We start from the raw sequence: 19,162 nt of genomic DNA on the forward strand, positions 1-19,162 counted from the left end.
TGTGGTCCTATTTCTGGGTTCTCTATTCTGTTCCATTGGTCTATGTGTCTGTTTTTGTTCCAGTACCATGCCATTTTGGTTACTATAGCCCTGTAGAATAGCAAGTAGGGTAGCTGATGCCTCCAGCTTTGTTCTTTTTGCTTAGGATTCCCTTGGCTATTCGGGCTCTTTTTTGGTTCCATATGAATTATAGAATAGTTTTGTCTAGTACTGTGAAAAATGTCAGTGGTAGTTTAATAGGAATAGCATTGAATATATAAATTGCTTTAGGCAGTAGGGCCATTTTAATGATATTGATTCTTCCTATCCATGAGCATGGAATATTTTTCCATTTGTTTGTGTCATCTCTGATTTTTTTGAGCAGTGGCTTATAGTTCTCATCATAGAGATCTTTCACCTCCCTGGTTAGCTGTATCCCTAGGTATTTTATTCTTTTTGTGGCCATTGTGAATGGGAGTTCATTCCTGATTTGGCTCTTGACTTGACTATCGTTGGTGTATGAGAGTGCTAATGATTTTTGTACACTGATTTTGTATCCTGAGACTTTGCTGAAGTTGTTTATCAGCTTAAGAAGCTTTTGGGCTCAGACAACAGGGTTTTCTAGATGTAGGATCATCTCATCTGCAAACAGGGGTAGTTTGACTTCCTTTCTTCCTACTCGAATGTCCTTTATTTCCTTCTCTTGCCTGATCACCCTGGCCAGAAATTCCAATACTATGTTTAATAGGAGTGGTGAGAGAGGTCATCCTTGTCTTGTGCTGGTTTTCAAGGGGAATGCTTCCAGCTTTTGCCCATTTAGTATGATGTTGGCTCTGTGTTTGAATTCTGACTTCTCTTGAGAAATGGAAACATCTCGAAAGACCAGGTCCTCATTCCCTAATGACGGTATCAGTGAGATCTATGTGGCATCAGCCACCTTCGGTGGCCCAGTGGACTCTGACTGGGTTCATTCCCATTCAAGATGGCGAGGCCATTCATTTCTATTTCCTGATGGTTCTGGAGAGCCTTTGAGTTTGTGACTCTAACCCAGGTCACCCAATATAAACCCTGCCTACAAAAGAAGTACTTTAACAACACTAGGGTGAAACAACCCTTTCTCATTGCTCAGCAAATCCTGGGCTTTCCTTTCTGCTCATTTTTTTCTGCCTATAAAGATCCCAAGGTTAAAATGGAGCTCAGAACTATCACCCACCTGTGCCAGTGTCAGCTGAGGCTGGCTTGGGGGCTGATCCAGAGGCCAACACCAGGCCCTCCATCACTATCACCCAGAGCCTCCTACCTCACCTTCAGGGCTCAAAATGCTTTCCAGCCACGGTGCATTTTCCTTCTTCCTTTTGCCTTGGAAAGGAAGGCAAAGCTTCTGCAGAGATTCAGTTGTTGTTCCTTGCAGTCAAACAGGTGCTTCCCTAGTGACAAGTTACAATCCAGAGAAACCAATTTCCCTGACAACGTTAATGTCAGTTAACATGAAATCACTTCTTTCCTAAACCCTTTACGTTTTGTACCAGGTCCAGACCAGATTGTTTCTTTAAAGGCCCAATATTTTTCTCCTTTCTTTTCTAAACCTAAGAGGTTTTGAGCATTATGTAATTCTTAGTGCTTCCCCTAAAATGCACCCAAAGATGTCTGAGACCTGTGACCTTCTAGACCTTTGACCCCTGGCTCTACTGAATGAAAAGTCCCCTATCTTAAACCTGAGGACCAGGAAGGTGAAACTGGCCCAAGATCATATGCCGGTCACCACTCCAGTCCAGGTCTTTGCTTTAGCTTATAGCTCCTGGCATTGGAGCCCCTGAAATAGTGGAGTCCCACCCGGGCAGCCTCAGATTTCCAGGAGCAATTAAATATAACAGATCTCTGGGGTGGGACTCAGTCCTCAGTGTTTAAAGCTCTCCTATGATCCCAGTGAGCTGCTAGGGTTGAGACCCACGCCTCCAGTGGCTGCCCGGGAGCCGATAACTCCCGGGTGGGTCTCCAGACCCCAGGAGGCTGCACCATGCAGGGTCTCAGACCACAGTCTGCCTGGACTCGAACCCCAGACCCGGTTCCTAGCTCCCTGAGCTTGAGCAAGTTAATTATTCTCCCTGTGCCTGTTTCCTTATCCACAAGTTGAAAATACTAATGATACCTACCTCATAGAGTGTGAAGATCAACAGTAGCTGGTACATAGTAAGTGCTCAATATATGGTAGCTAGTATAAATATGTGACCCTTTTTTTGCTGTGGATGTGGTGTCTTCGGTGATTCCTCATGACTAGCCCTTTTCATGAGAGTTTAGTAATTCCTCTGCCAGAAAGAAACGTCATATAATCAGAGCAAATCAGCTCATCAGGTGCTCCTCCCCCTCCCCCAATTCTGAAACAGAAAGATGATGGCAGCGCAACTGACATGCTGAGAGGGGTTTTGCATTCAGATTTTTAAGTGGAGAAACTGAGGCTAGACCCAAGCTAACAGTTGTTAAAGGCAGATTCAGAAAACCCTCAGATGTACCTGTTTCTCTGGGTCTATTTGCCTGCATGTCCCCCTACTCTGCCCACCCCGAGACAGTCAAAGGGGGCGACCTCTCTTCCTCCTGTTTGGGTCTTGTGTCTGAGGGAAATTGCAAACGCTGCAGTAATGTTTTAATTAAGGGAAACCAGCTCTTCCTTTTAAGATGAAACGTAGTAAAATTTTAAAGACTTTTTCAAACAGTCCCTAAATTTGGTACTTAAACTAATTATGGTTGCCTTTTATAAATGTCCAAATTAAAAATAGACATCTAAACGAGAATGCAGGACACAGCCCAGAGCCCGGAGCCATGTTCACGGTTTCCTAGAATCAGCCCTCCTCTGACCTAATTTATACTTTTGAGAGATCAAAGCGAGATGAAGGGAGTTGGAGGCTGAGGCTGGGGTGGATCTAGGAGTCTGTCGGCAGCAGATGGCGAACCTGGGTTCTGTGTTTTGTAATTAAGTATAGCTGTGAATTGGTGAAAGACATTAGATTACAGTCATTTCCAAATAGTATAAAGCTGTGGTTCTCAAAGTTTGGTTCCTAGTCCAGCGGCATCAGCATCTCCTGGTGTTATAGGGGTTGAATTGTGTCCCTCCCAAATTCATACGTTGAATTCTCAACACCCAGGACTTCCAGAGGTGACTGTATTTGGAGAAAGGACTGTTAAATGGGGGATTGAGGAAAAATGAGGACTTTTGAGTGGGGCCCTGATCCAGGCTGACTGGTGTCCTTATAAGAGGCAGAGACACCTGGAGCGCATGGCCGGTGGGGGCTGGAGGGGGGAGGGGGGAGATTAAGAGGAGGAGACACCTGGGGAGTGGAGTCGGCTTGGGGGAGAGATGGCCGTGTGAGAAGGCAGCAAGCAAGGCACATCTACAGGCCAAAGAGAGAAGCCTCAGGGAACACCAGCCCCAGCCGGCACCTTAGTCTTTAAATTCCAGCCTCCAGAACTGTGAAAAAATAAATCTCTGTCGTTTAAGCCACCTGGTCTGTGGTATTTCTTATGGCGGCCCAAACACTTTGGGGGCTTGCTAGAAATGCAGGTTCTCAGGCCTGTCAGACCTACTGAGTCAGAAATTCTGGGAGGAGAATCCAGCAAGCTGTGTTCTAACAAGCCCTCCAGGTAATAACGTTCATGTAGGCTCAAGTTTGAGAACCACTGGCATGAAGTATGATTAGTACTCAGGGGTAGCCAGCCCAGGAGAGAATGACGCATGGTTGGAGTAGGGACTGGTTGGCTAAATGTAAACTTTCTTGTAGTAGGCTCTGCAGCCTCTGGAAGAGTCCCAACGGGTTCCTTAAATGCGATGTGGTATATGTGAAAGTGTTCCATACATACGGAAGCTTTCTGTTGACCTTAGGTGGAAGTGAATCGTGGCATTATTCAGTCAGCTGAAGAAAGCAACCCTCCAAATACCCCAACACAGGCAAACTGAATCCAAGAATCTCCCTCCTGCACTGAATTTTCTGAGTCCTTTGAAATCTTGTGCATGTTCCTCTCCAAACAACTGGAATGTTTCTCTTTTCTGATAACTAGAGCAAGAAGATTTAATCATATTTCCCCTTTTGTCCTTGCTGCTAGGAAGCCCACAACCAATTGAGATTCTAAATCCCAGCCCTCATAGAATATTTTTTTTCTATTTTTATTTCATACTGCACATATGTCCTTTGTTATGGTCTCTTCAAAACCTTTTGAGAAAGCAAACAAGAAGAGGGGAGAGAAAGGGAATGTAAGAAGAGAGACATTGATCTCACAGCTCAGATAATTGTCAGATCAACAAGTCCTTTCTTTGTAAAATTGATCAAACTTGGTTGGAAAATTTGGGCATTCTCTTTTACTATGAGGGAACGGGTTTTTCTTCATTAATGAGTGAGTCTTCTTCACTCTCTTGTCTTCCTGATGTCCCCAGAGCTGTTGGTCCCATCAGTAGTTCCGGAACTGTGCTCAGGGAACGTGTTAGTTGCTGAGGGGTTATGACAGTTACAAAAGCTCTTCTGAGCGCTGGTGGAGCCAGGCTGTCATCAGAAATCTCTCCTGCCCCATTTTGACATGGTGGCAAAGAATTCCTCTCTTCCGTCTGGCCTGTCCAGGGCTGTCCTTACTCCAGGTTTCATAAACCAAGGTTCAAGAAGTCCACAGATAGAACCCCCAGGAGTTTAGAGTTCCATAGAAGAACTTTATTGATTGAGTGTTTTTATTTTGGTGATAATCTTTTGAAAAATGCTTATCCATTTCTGGATCATCAGGTCTGCCCCGGATAACCTAGTTCTGCCATATGAAGTCGTGGTGCCTGTGTTCATTGATGTTCTTGGTGGTTCCATGTAGCTCCATTTTTATTGTCTTGGGCTAATTGGAAATGAGCAGAAAAGGAAAATATATACATGATGAGCTTTTACCAAGTAAAGGTCAAATGAGATTCCAGCGTGCTGAGTTTCACAGTAACTAGGAATGAGGAAGTGGTAAGGAAACCGAGTCCTCATGCAGCACAGAAAGGGAAGCTCTACTCCAAACACCCTGACCCACAGCAGTGAGCAAGCATCTGTGTGGTTTCAGGCAGGGCTTTAGTTCCAGTAAAACATCACCCCTCATGTTAATGTTGTGCATTTGAATGTTTATGTTTGTTTTGAACTTGTAGTTGTGCACCTGGTTTTATATTTCTGCACTTTTTTTTTTTTTTTTTTTTGAGACTGAGTCTCGCTCTGTCACCCAGGCCGGAGTGCAATGGTGCAATCTTGGCTCACTGCAACCTCTGCCTGCCGGGTTCAAGTGATTTTCCCCTGCCTCAGCCTCCCCAGTAGCTGGGAGTACAGGTGTCTGCCACCATGCCCGGCTAATTTTTGCATTTTTAGTAGAGACAGGGTTTCACCATGTTGGCCAGGCTGGTCTCGAACTCCTGACCTCAGGTGATCCACTCGCCTCAGCCTCCCTAAATGTTGGGATTACAGGTGTGAGCCACCGTGCCTGGCTTGTGCACATTTTAGTACCATTTTATTTTTAATAATTTAAATCAACACTAGTCTGAAAATATTTTTATTTTTTGAGACAAGGTGCTTACTCTGTCACCTGAAATTATTTTAAAATTAAAAAATTATAAAAACCAATTAAAATGTATTTTTAAAAACATTAATAGTAGAGGCCCAGGTGAATTTCTGTCTTGGATTTGAGAAGCATTCTCTTGACCCCTACCCTTGTTGTGGCAGGTGCACCATTTGCCCCTTAAACTGCTGTGGAGAAGAAGGAAATGGAGGGGAAAGAAACCTCAAATACCAGGTTTAAAAGCCCCACTGAGTTATTTTCCGCCTCTGCAACTGAATGTAAAATGATATGCTGGTGTCATTTCCATTTTTCCTGCCTTTGTGGTCCTGAATGCAGTATTAACTGGCATGCTACCTCCCTGGGGATTCAGGTGGCCAGAAAATTGTCTCCAGCTCAAAAGAGGTTGGGAGGGTGATGAGGGGGAGATCCCCTTATTTCTCTGCTCATCTTAGTAACTTATTGCCTTCAAAATTGTCCTTAGTGATTCAAATGGCAGAATTGATGGGCCCCGTTTCCTTCCTAGTCCTTTCATTTCCTTTAAACACAGGTTTTGTTTTGTTTAATGGCATTGTTCAATAGCCCAAGAGGCCCATGAATGCTTCTCTTAGGGTGATGAATACATCAGCTAAGAAGTCATGAATTGCAAAGGTCAGAGTTTTCCTATTCAAAATAATTATTAATTGAATCCAGTGACCTAGGGCTGACCTGCAACAAAATTACAGAGCTGGTGAAATTTGTCTTTGAGATTCCTACCCAGGCGTTCTTTTTCAGATTTCTTTTTTCTTCTTTGATAAAAGAATGCCTACGTATTAACTACCTATTTTGTGCCATACCTTGTCCAAATCCTGTACTAGAGTTGATCTTATTTACTGAATGCTGAAATGTACCTTATTTGCTGTAGTCACCACCCCTGCGGGGTAGGTGGTACTATCCCCATTTTGCAAATAGAGGAACTGAGACTCAGAAGGGTAAGGCTCTTGCCCAGGATCAAGCCCAGACCTTCTTATTTCAAATCTTATCTTCACTGTACTTTACAAGTACCCTAATACACTGTCCTTATTCTTCTATATAAAATAGCCTCTTATATGATGTTATCTTCTCTTTAAACTTATAGTTTAGTACCAACTTGCTCAAAGTTATCACTTGAATGATTGACCTCCTCTTTTAGGTTCCTGAGGCCATCATAACAAATTACCACAAACCGAGTGGCTTAAAACTAAGGAAATGTATTCTCTCACAGTCCTGGAAGCCAGAAGTCTGAAATCAAGCTGTTGGCAGGGCATGCTGTCTCTGAAGGCTCCAGAGGAATGGATCCTTCCTTGCCTCTTCCCAGCTTCTGGTGGTGGCCGGCAGTCCTTGGCATTTCTTGGCCTGGAGACACATCATTGCAGTCTCCGACTCTGTCCTCACGTGGCATTCTCCCTGCGTGTCTCTGTGTCTCTGCTTTCTCTTCTTATAAGGACACCACCCATTGGGTCAGGGCCCACCCTAATCCAGTATAATCTCATCTTAATTACACCTGCAAAAACCCTATTTCCATATCAAATCACATTCTGAGGTTCTGGGTGGACATGAATTTGGGAGGGACATTATTTGTCACAGTACAGCTCTATGAAAGAACTTTATGATATCAACAAACAATTGGGAAATTTATTTACTTATTTACTTATTTATTTATTTATTTATTTATTTATTTATGTATTTTTGAGACAGAGTCTCACTCTGTCGCCCAGGCTGGAGTGCAGTGCCGCGATCGCGGCTCATTGCAACCTCCACCTCCCGAGTTCTAGCAATTCTCCTGCCTCAGCCTCCCGAGTAGCTGGGATCACAGGCACCTGCCACCACGCCCAGCTAATTTTTGTATTTTTAGTACAAATGGGGTTTCGCCATGTTGGCCAGGGTGGTCTCAAACTCCTGACCTCAAGTAATTAGCCCGCTGCTGCCTCCCAAAGTGCTGGGATTACAGGCCTGAGCCACCACGCCTGGCCTAGAAATTTCTTTAACTAGAGGGGTCTTCCTGCTTACAGATCAAGTATCCCTACAGAGATTATTAAGCCATTCATTCATTCACTCAACAAACACTTATGGAGCATCTCCTATGGGGCTGGCACTTTTGCAAGCACCGGGGATATCGCTATGGAAAGACAAAGTTCCTGCTCTGTGGTACCTCTATTTGATAAGGCAGACACTTCATGCCAGAATGGTGTGACAAGCATAGATCTGAGTCACACACTCTGGCTCAAGTCACAGTTCTGCTTCTCTTAGAAGGAGGCACCTTGGGCAGTCACTTTGCCTGTCTCAGCCTGTTTCCTTGTTGACAGAAGGCAATGCCGAGACCACCACAGCTTTACAAATGTTGGGAGAATCTCCTCAAGGTAGTGAACAAGGAGTGCTCCACAAATCGTTTTCCATGTTATCATTCATGTGTTGGTGCATCTGACGGATCCTCAGCTGTAAAATGGAGATCCTAATAATCTCCGTTATTACTGATTGCATTAAAGAAGTTAGTCAGTGTGAAGCATGAAGAGCATTACCTGGCTCACAACGAGCACTCACCCAGTCAGTGTTAGGTGTCATCATCATCCTGATATATACTGTGCAGGAGGGAAAATTAGGAAATTCTGCAGCTTGCTTTTGATATTTCTTGGCATATGCCCAGTGTCACTTATACTTGGAGAACTAAAAAATAGCATCACTGGAGATTTGGATTGATGGGGACCCATGACCACTGAGCATTGAGCCTTTGTGGCAAAATCTCAGCAAGACAAAACAATACCCAGGCACTAAGGAAGAATATTCTGGAAGATTCTCTGTGGGACCCAGAAAAGAATGCATGGCCACCAGTTGGCTACCCTGGAAGAAACTGGGCTCTACCCAACATTAAAGGTGGCCAAGACCCCGGCAGTCAGCTAATCTAACTGCCTCTTTCTACAGGCAAGGCAGGGGCAGCCTAGAGAGGGAGGAAAGGAAGAAATAATACTGATTGCGTATCTACTGTGTTCAGGCCACGGAGTACACACCTTATAGTCCTCACACCAGCCTAACAAGGCATCGGAGTGAGGATCTCCTTTGCATAGGCAAGGAAACAAAGGCCAAGAAAGGTCCAGGCCCCATATTTGGGTCATAATAACATGCAAACTGGATCCGTGGTTCAGTAGCCCAGGCCTCTTTGCACATATAGATTATTGCTCTGCCCTTTATAGTGGGGATAAATTTGTTGAGTGGTGGCATTTGGTCTGTGAATAACTAGAGGTCGGTAATTAGCCAGTTATTTCCAAGCTGGGAAACTCCAGGCCAAGCTGGTTTTACCAAGTGGAAACCGAAAATATATATGGTGCCCTTGCTTCTCTGGAATCTGGCTGAGGGTCTCAGCATCATATCCCGGCTAGGACCCTCAGCTCTCCTGTTTTTCAGCTCTCCTGTTTCAGTTATTTATTGCTGGGCAACAAATCACCCCAAAACTTAGTGGCTTAACACAGCACTGATATGTCACCTGCCACAGCTCTGTGGGTAGGTAATCGGGCAGGTCTGCTGGTCTCACCTGGGATCATTCACATCACTGTGGTCCGTGGATGGCTGGCAGTTGGTGCTGGTCTGCAGTGCCCCAGTCTTCATCCTCCGGGAGGCTGGACAGGTCTTTCCATAGCATGACTGTCTCAGGGCAGCGTTCCAACAGCGTGAAGGCTAGGAACTGCAGGGCTTCCTAATAGGCTTCAGAAAGTGTTCATCATTGCTTCTACCTCATTCTACTCATCAGAGCAAGTCACAGCCAGCCCCCATTCAAAGAACTGGAGAAATAGAGTCTCTGCTTCTTGATGGGAGGAGTGTCAGTGTCAGATTGCAAAGGGGAATGCACATCGGGGGATACTAGCAACTCTTTCCAGATTTCCACCAGTTATTTGTGAGGCTAAAGCAGTGAGAGAATCACCATACTCTTCACACATAGACCTTGCAAAGTGTTAGTACTCTGTCTTGGTTTGCTTCCTCCCTTGAGTATAAAAATTTTTAGTGGCGATGGCATGTTATAGTTCAGCGTGTTGCTGGGAAGATTAAACATAATGTATTTAAATCACCTGTGAAGGTGCCTCTTACAGAGTAGCTCCTTAGTCATACTGTCTGCTGTTGTCATGGTGACCATCACCATCCTTTGTCCTGGGGACCATGAGAGGAGATGGACATGGAGCTTAATGCAGGGTGCAATGGCTTCTCCCTGGTGGCTACCATGATGACCCTCAGTTCCCCAGCAAACTCATCAGTGGCCCTACTTTAGGCCCATCCCAATGGCCCTGTGCACCTTTTAGTAAAAATTGTGCAGATTGAGGTTCAAAGTTGGAGGAGCAGGGGCAGATACTTGGGTTGCACTCAAGTCCTAGGCTCTACTGACTTGGCTGTCCAGGTGATTGGAGGATTTCACGGATACAGCTGCATTCTCAGGACTCAAAGCCACCCACAGTCTGGCCTGGAGGAGGCAGTGACTCTGGGGCTCCGAGTCCCTGTGAAGCAAGTGGCCACAGGAGTTGAGAAAACCAAGAATGAACTAGACAGGAGGGTTGTGCTATGACGCACACTCAGTGTTGTGGGTGTTCAGTGGAGGGAATGATTATTCCACTTGTGTGGCAGGGGAGTGTGTGGGGCCATGAAGAATTGTCAAGTTTGGGGCCAGGCACAGTGGCTCACCCCTGCAGTCCCAGCACTTTGGGAGACTGAGGCTGGCCAATCACCTGAGGTCAGGAGTTTGAGACCAGCCTGACCAACATAGTGAAACCCCGTCTCTACTAAAAATACAAAAATTAGCAGGGCATGGTGATGCGTGCCTGTAATCCCAGCTACTCGGGGAGCTGAGGCAGGAGAATTGCTTGAACTCTGGCGGCAGAGGTTGCAGTGAGCTGAGATCGCGCCACTGCATTCCAGCCTGGGCAACAGAGTAAGACTCTGGAAAAAAAAGAAAAGAAAAGAATTGTCAAGTTTATACCAGCAGAGATTGAGAGGGGAGAATCCCAGATGGGCCCAGCCTAAGGAACGCTTGCAGCAAAAAGGAAAGAGTGAATCATTGGTTTCTCGGGACCCCCCCCCCTCCGGTTATGAAAGGGTGAGGAGTAGGAATCAGGCTGGAAAAGTAGGTTGGCATTGGGCTATGGAGAACCCCAAAAGGCCAGTGTATGAATGGGGGCTTGGTTCCTGGGGCAAGGAGGCAACCAAGACACCACCTCATCTGTAGCTCCAGAGCAACTATTCCATAGCCCTGTGCCCCCAGTTTCTCTGTAACTTTAATCACAATTAATATTATTCCATTTATATAAAAGAAGGACCATACTGAACTTTCATGAGTGGTGGTGGAGGTAAGGCAGGAATCCGACAGTAGGGTGCCACCACTCCGTGAAGGTCTCTGAGTCTCTGGGTGCTAGAGACGCAGGTGGTGGCAGAGCAGGCAGAGTGCCCTCCTGTTTCCTGTTCTAGGTAGACTGTGAGTACTGGTTTGGACTGGGAGTGAATGGCCTTTGGGGAGAAACTTTTGCTCTTAGAATTCAGAGGAACACACACATCTTCCCAAGCATTTCCCTTTGCCCTCTATTGAGGCTGACAGCTCTCTGCGCTGGCACCTCCTAGACTATGAGTGATTTAGGTTATGTCTCTTTGCAGTGCTGAGCAGAGCACTTTATACATCATGAGGTCTGGATCCATGTGGGGGGTGTGTGTGTGTGTGTGTGTGTGTGTGTGTGTGTGTGTGTGTGTTTAGAGACAGGGTCTTGCTCTGTCACCCAAGCTAGAGCACAGTGGCACAGTCATACCTCAAGGTAACCTTGAACTCTGGGGCTTAAGTGATTCTCCTGCTTCAGCCTCCCAAGTAGCTGGGATGTCAGGTGTGCGCCACCATGCCTTCCTAATTTCTTAGTTTTTTTAGAGATGAGGTCTCACTATGTTGCCAAGGCTGGTCTTGAACTTGTGGCCTCAAGCGATCCTCCTGCCTCAGCTTCCCAGAGTGCTGGGATTAAAGGCATGAGCCACTGCACCCAGCTTAGACATGTGTTTGAACGGGTGGATTTATGATCTACTTGTAGCCAAGTGGAAATGTTTCAGGCAAGTACTGAGTTCTTATTCGTCTTGTGTCTCCTCTGCAGCTGGAGCTCTCAAACACTGCTGTCCTGCACCAGATGCGGCGGGACCAGGTGACAGACACGTGCCGAGCCAACAGCGCCACAAGCCGTAAGCGGAGGGTGCTGACCCCCAACGACCTGAAGCACTTGGTGGTGGATGAGGACCACGAGCTCATCTACTGCTACGTGCCCAAGGTGGCCTGCACCAACTGGAAGCGGCTTATGATGGTCCTGACCGGGCGGGGGAAGTACAGCGACCCCATGGAGATCCCGGCCAACGAGGCACACGTCTCCGCCAACCTGAAGACCCTGAACCAGTACAGCATCCCAGAAATCAACCACCGCTTGAAAAGCTACATGAAGTTCCTGTTTGTCCGGGAGCCCTTCGAGAGGCTAGTGTCCGCCTACCGCAACAAGTTCACCCAGAAGTACAACATCTCCTTCCACAAGCGGTACGGCACCAAGATCATCAAACGCCAGCGGAAGAACGCCACCCAGGAGGCCCTGCGCAAAGGGGACGATGTCAAATTCGAGGAGTTTGTGGCCTATCTCATCGACCCACACACCCAGCGGGAGGAGCCTTTCAACGAACACTGGCAAACCGTCTACTCACTCTGCCATCCCTGCCACATCCACTATGACCTCGTGGGCAAGTACGAGACACTGGAAGAGGATTCTAATTACGTCCTGCAGCTGGCAGGAGTGGGCAGCTACCTGAAGTTCCCCACCTATGCAAAGTCTACGAGAACTACTGATGAAATGACCACAGAATTCTTCCAGAACATCAGCTCAGAGCACCAAACGCAGCTGTACGAAGTCTACAAACTCGATTTTTTAATGTTCAATTACTCAGTGCCAAGCTACCTGAAATTGGAATAAAGGGGGTGGGGAGAGGGAGAGAATCATGCTTTTTAATTTAAGATTTTTATTTGTCAAAAGAATTATATGGATATTGGGTTATTTTGTAAATTAATATTTCTTTGGGGATGATGCTGCGAGCAGCATAGTGAGAATTATTTAAAATCCTTCGTAGGGAAGGACAGCTGTCTTTGCAGGGGAAATAGGATGGGTCGTCCTTGTCTGTAGAAGTGAATACTGCAACACTGTCTCAAAGGTTTCTTGTGTTCTGGTGAATTCCATGAATTGTGCATTCCATAAATTCTAATTAATATTATTTATAGTTATTTAAACATGGTCTCATTATTTCTTTTTGTGGCAGCAAAATTCTAATATCTTTCCAGAAGAAATCTATGTTTCCTGCTTTGCTTGCTACAGCTCATTTGGGGGCATGAATGTTCTCCTTACTGACCTCTCATGGAGTCATGTGATAACAGCCATTGTCGTGTGTATGGATGCCACCATTCTTGAATTTCTGCTAGAAATAAGTAGGTTGCTATTGCACTTAGAGTCATCTTTGCAAGGGACTCATTCCAAACCAATTCCAATCGACCTGAAAGTCCCTTGCACTAAAGAAATGTGATTTTTTTTTAACCCAAGGAGAAAGTTGGTTGTAACAATTTTTCACCAGAATTAGCAATCTGATAGAATAGGCTTTTTTAACAGGAATTTTAAACTGGCGGTGCCAGTTGCAGTGAAGGTGAAGTGGCTATTGCTTTATATTCGACAAATATTTATTGAGCATCTACTAATATACTAGGCCCTGAAGATAGAGCGTTGAACAAACCCAATAGTCTTGGCCCTCAAAAAGCTTTATGTGACATAGAGCATCCAGCTCGACAATTAGCAAACCCCTGATATTATTCATGGACTTGACATGAGGTTTGGACTATTCATGAGCAACAGCAGAAGGTCCATGACCCCTACAAATTTACATTTTTCTATGGCCCATATTTGAAAACCTCACATTCGGAGCAGGCCACTTTATATTCGTGAGTGATCCCAAGCTCACTGACCAACAGAAAAGATGCTAAAAAAATGTTTCCTATCATGTGCCTGCTCCAACTGATGGGTCATGTCTGCCTTTAAGCCCCAGAATAGATTCTCCAGGCACAGTGTGGAAGAGTGCTGTGGTGGATTAGCAATGTCTGCCTTGGGTGAGGAAAGGGGAACACTCCTCAAGTGCCTCCTACTGTCATCTCCATTCAGCCTAGCACCACATCCCCATGTAGAAGTGTTGTCTTCTACTGCTTGCCACGTACAAGTGTGAAATGCCAAGGTGAGACTCGTACACTTGGGGATTTGCAGTGGTTTTTACCCCTCATGAAGGTCAGAGGTGGACTATTTGTACACATACACACATGCACACCCTCTCACGTCCTCCAGAGGCTGAAAGACCATCAGCATCTTGGTAACTGCCATGCATGAGCAGCAAGGACAGCCTTCCATAATCCATGCCCCATTTCCTCTGGAAGCCTGGAAACGTTTCATTTCCTGTTCCTTGCTAATTAACATCTAAACATGCTTCTCATTTCCAGCCATTGCTGATGCTTCTCAGTTGAAGTTTGAGCCACATCCCTCTTACAGCTAGTGAATGAGTTGGTAGCAGATACTGTATATAATAATAATAATAGTTTTAATAATAGGGGAGGGTGGGATGGGGTGTGGGTAAGTTTTGCCTTTTGTTTTTGATGCAGTATATAGTGAAGGGGTGAGGATATTCTAAACAAACAAAAATTGAATAATTTATTCACAGAAACTATTAAGATTGTATTGTAAAGCTCACAGCAAGCTCAGTGGGCAGCAGCTGCAACATCTCACCGGGGAAATTATTTTATTTAACGTGAGTGAGATGTGGGCCGGAGAAGGTAACTGAAGCTATTTATAAAACGTTGTGTACCTTCTTCCGAGCTCTCTCCCCTTTGTGAAGGGCGCAGCAACTATACCCTTGATGGATGGAGATTTATGCAATGTGTTTTACTGGGTAGAGTGACAGACCTTGGCTGTCCCTGGAATTGAGAATCTGGACCTTATTTCCAGGCAGAGAACACTGTCCTCAGAAATGGGACTTCTGATAATGAAACAGGTTGTCCAACATTTTCTAATACGTATTCTACAGAACACAGGTTCCAGGAGGCATCAGGTTGGTGTGATGCAAACTAAGGGTTTTGTGGTCAAATATCCTTAAGAAACAAAGTTAAGTCAGTTTCCTTTCTGCAAGGACTTTTCAGCCTTCAATGTGTGCTGTGCATGGTGAATCCCCAAAAATAATCCTTGAGTCTGTAGCATTTCCTGAACTTACATGACCAGGATACTCTATTTTGCAGATCACCCCACAGAGCTAGGGTTCCACCGAGTATACTTTGCTTAGGTTGATTTAGCATATCTGAGGTCTTCAAGGATAAAAACTGCCACCCCAACACCCTTCCATTAAAAAAAAAATACAAAATAGCACCACAGTCTCCATCTGGTTTATAGCAACAGAGGTACTTTATTTAATGAAGCAATGGTTCTAATCCTGGATACTGCCATGGACTACAATTCTATCCCTCCCGGAGGGAGTGGAGGAAGTCTTGGGTGGTGTGGACAGAAGGAAAAGAGGAGAGGGTGAGTGGGGTATAGGGCCCAGGGTGGCTCCCTACTCCTCAGGCTCAAAAGGATGCTCAGTGGGAACAGATGATCTCTTGATGAGTGCTTCTTCAGTTTCATAGTTTGGAATCGTTCACTGTGTGCTTTTTGGGGGGTTTTCAATGGAAATTCACGTTGCTTTGCATTTCTGTGTCCGTCTTTGATCAGTTGTGCAAGCCTGCTCACTGTCATGTGAAGATGGCCTTTCATCTGGCTTCTCTCTCTTAAGTGAGAAAGATTGTCCTTCAGGGGACATGACATCAATAGGTTTCTGGAATGAGGGACTCTTTCTCCCCGTGTTTTGCTTTGTGTTCACATTTTCTTTTCTAATGGCATTGAAACTTTAAAAAAAATGGATTCAACTGTTTTTGCAGAATGTAGAAAGTATTCTGTGTCCTTGGTTAAAGAAATCCACTGGTGAAGTGTGCCTGGAAAATGAAAGTTTGTGTTTTTTAAAGAGGAATATTTGAAACTGCTTTCTATGCATGCTTAGCTGGAGAAAAGTACAGGCAGGCGTCCCATCTCCCAGCCACTTCTCAAAGGTGCTGCTGTGTTTTAAAGACCAGGTACAGCCAGGGCAGTATTTGCAAGGACATTCCTGCTTACTTTATCCCTTTGGTTGGAAAGCTCTAGATGATTCCCGCAGCTCCTCCAGACCCCGCCTCCCTGCCCTCCCCAGCTGGTCTGGGAAGAGGTGGTCTGCTGACCTGTGGTATCTCAGAGGGGACGTTCCTCCTCCTCCCTGTGCACCAGGTGAGCTGCACCCTCCTGCCTATTCAGGATGTGGATGCCACAGGAGAGCAGCAGGCAGTGGAAACTTCAGTTGCACTGGTTCTCCTGGTGGCAAAGGCATGAAGCACAGGGGTCGATTAATCCAGGCTACTAGAAAGCTCCAGAGCAAAGTGTGCGGGTCCCACAAATGCTTGGCTGGTGGGGTCTGGATCAGTGCTGAGATAGAGTTGGCAGAAGAAGCAGAGGCACTCTGCTTGCTTTCCTAGCCAGTCCTCCCCTACACACACACACACACACACACACACACACACACACACACACAATCTCAGCTGCACCATTCTGTGCAATCCCAGTGACCAAATCCCTTCCTTGCCCACCTCTATGTCAGCAGGACTGACCACATCACTCCCCCGAGTTCCCACCACCAGCATTTCCTCCAACCTTTTTCCATCACAACCAGTTAGAACCCTACAGGCAACAAGGCCTTCTAGAATCCGCTTAACCCTTGGCTGATAACAGGCAAATTTCAGTCTACTACACTTTGTTAGGTCCAGAAGGAGCTGCCCATACTACTTTCTTATGAGCATGCTCAGTATGGCATATGGACATGTAATGTCACATCTTTGTGGAGTGTGATTTTCTTTTTTTATATATTTGTATGCAGTAGAGGGCCTGTTGTAGAAAACGCTCCCTGTATCTTGCTGTACTGTTAAAGAAAGCTGAATTCCACATTGCCAACAAAAGCGTGAAAATGTTCATGAACCTTCCTCCAGGAAAAGCCATCCAAGCCTGATTATTTTTCTAAGTAACTTCAATTAAATTGAAGAAAAAAGAAGCTGCTTTCCGTGTATGGTTTGTTCATGGCTCATTAACAAAAGACTGTAGGGGTGGGGTGGGCCGTGGACCTTAGCATGCGGGGGGCCCTGCTCATGTGTATCAAAGGATGGAGATGCAGGCTTCGTTGGCAGACTCAGCCCTGGTAAAAACCGCCATAGATCCAAATTCTTTCTGTTCATCGGGTGAATGGAAGCTTTTCTTCTTTCCATTTTTTCTATAAAGTCTTTGTAGACTAATGCATTAGAAGGTGCACTGTGATCACACAGTTCCACCACTCATGTGAAAAGGCATGAAGGCTGTCAGTAAATGGCTTTGGTGGCAGAGCCAGTATTCAAGCCCAGGTTGATGTGCCTTCAGAACTCCATGTTTTTGGCACTGAATGACATGCCTCTCTAAATGGCCATCCATGGTGCCACTGCTAGGAAGTTGCAAGCCTGCACTTCAAGTCCCAGTTTTTCAATTCCAAATCCAATCCTGTTCTGATTCCCCACATAGCTTATTTCGGCTCTATGGATGAGCATCTTTTAGCTTTTTTTTTTTTTTTTGGAAACGGAGTCACACTCTGTTGCCAGGCAGGAGTGCAGTGGTGAGATCTCGGCTCACTGCAACCTCCACCTCCTGGGTTCAAGTGATTCTCCTCCCTCAGCCCCAGAGTAGCTGGGACTACAGGTGTGCACCACCACGCCCAGCTAATTTTTGTATTTTTAGTAAAGATGGGGTTTCACCATGTTGGCCAGGATGGTCTCGATCCCTTGACCTTGTTATCCACCCGCCCCAGCCTCCCAAAGTGCTGGGATTACAGGCATGAGCCACCGTGCCTGGCTGCATCTTTTAGCTTTATTGGTAAAAATGATTTCTGTATATTTTTCCAAAGAAGAAATTATACTCAATGTTGTTTCTGTTTTTCATTGTATTCTAATTTAATTTTCTTTTAAGAGACAAGGTCTCACTCTGTCACCCAGGCTGGAGTGCAGTGGCACGATCGTAACTCACTGCAGCCTTGACCTGGGTGCAAGCGATCTCCCGGCACAGCCTCCAAAATACCCAAGGATTATAGGCGTGTGCCACTATGCCCGGCTAACCAATTTCTTTAAACATAACATCTAAACATTTTTAACATTACAATATTGGGTGAGAAAATAGATCCCGTTTTCAACCATGCTAGATATGGTTTCTAATCACCAGCTGGCTTTCCCCACTGGTAGCTGGTGCCCACCCATGGGCATGATATCCAAAAAGACCAGGAACCATTGGCTAAGAATACATTTGGCCAAGAATACATTGCTAGTGTCATCACTGTCCTTGCTGTGGTCCCATCTGGTTGGGAAATGCCCAGACCACAGAGTTTAGTCATCTTAGATTCATAGAAAACATACATCCTTTTTCATCAGTGAATGGATGTGACTTTGCGATAGCCTGTCTCTGTCTCATTTGGAACATTGTAAATGTCAGTGGGAAGCAAAGCTAGACGAGGTCATCTCTAGCCTGTTTGCTCCCCTTGGAGTGACACTGACATGCTTTCTTGCCAGCTAATCGGGAGGTGTTTCTGATGGTGCCCCAGGTGCCCTCTGTCTGACCTGCAGAAGCTGCAGAACCTGAGGAGCCTGTGGCCCAGAACATTGCCTGGGCCAGGTCAGGGTAAGGTAATTATTGATCCCCCAAGTGGACAAAAATAGGATGAGGCAGAATCATTAGTGTAAGATGTAAAGTACTCTTTCTCGGGAAGAGCTCCCTTTTCTCAAGTTACGTCTTTCCTACATTTTTGGTATTAGAATATCTTTTTTTGTTTCCTTTTTTTTGTTTGTTTGGGTTTTTTTTTTTTTTTTGAAACGGAGTCCCGCTCTGTCGTCCTGTCATCAGGCTGGAGTGCAGTGGCGTGATCTTGGCTCACTGCAACCTCCACCTCCCAGGTTCAAGCGATCCTCCTGCCTCAGCCTCCCAAGTAGCTGGGACTACAGGCACCCGCCACCATACCCAGCTAATTTTTGTATTTTTAGTAGAGACAGGGTTTCACCATGTTGGCCAGGATGGTCTCGATCTCTTGACCTTGTGATCCACCTGCCTCGGCCTCCCAAAGTGCTGGGATTACAGGTGTGAGCAACCACGCCCAGCCTCTTTTACAATAATAGATGTTAATTGATGCTAGGACATAAAATATTGGTAACTTAGGGTCAGCCCCCAATGTCATCTTAAACATTTTCTGAAAAAGTCATGATATCCAAAAAGACCAGGAACCATTGGTCAAGAATACATCTGAGGCAGGAAGTGATGGGAGAGAAACCTCAGGGCTTGGTGGACAGAACTCTGTGGAAATCCCTTCTGAAGCACAGTCCTGAGTGCCCCACAGCTGGACACCACAATGTGGCCAGTGGCTATGGCCTCCAGGTTCTGGGGTGACTTACAAGAAGCTGAACACTGGGCTAGCTACATTCACTGTAGATAAA

The 19,162-nt window shown here is 45.7% G+C and overlaps 1 protein-coding gene across 2 annotated transcripts in view; it reads left to right on the forward strand.

Moving 5' to 3' along the window:
• Positions 1-16,716, forward strand: part of CHST11 (carbohydrate sulfotransferase 11) — a 305,162-nt gene extending 288,446 nt beyond the window's left edge. For both annotated transcript variants that reach the window (XM_055096069.2, XM_055096068.2), the window contains exon 3: positions 11,649-16,716. In XM_055096069.2, coding sequence (XP_054952044.1) covers positions 11,649-12,503 — 855 coding nt within the window. In that variant the 3' untranslated portion in view covers positions 12,504-16,716. The remainder of the gene's footprint in view (positions 1-11,648) is intronic.
• The last annotated feature ends 2,446 nt before the right edge of the window (positions 16,717-19,162 follow it).

Source organism: Pan paniscus, chromosome 10, assembly GCF_029289425.2.
Source record: "Pan paniscus chromosome 10, NHGRI_mPanPan1-v2.0_pri, whole genome shotgun sequence".
NCBI classification, from domain to species: domain Eukaryota; kingdom Metazoa; phylum Chordata; class Mammalia; order Primates; family Hominidae; genus Pan; species Pan paniscus.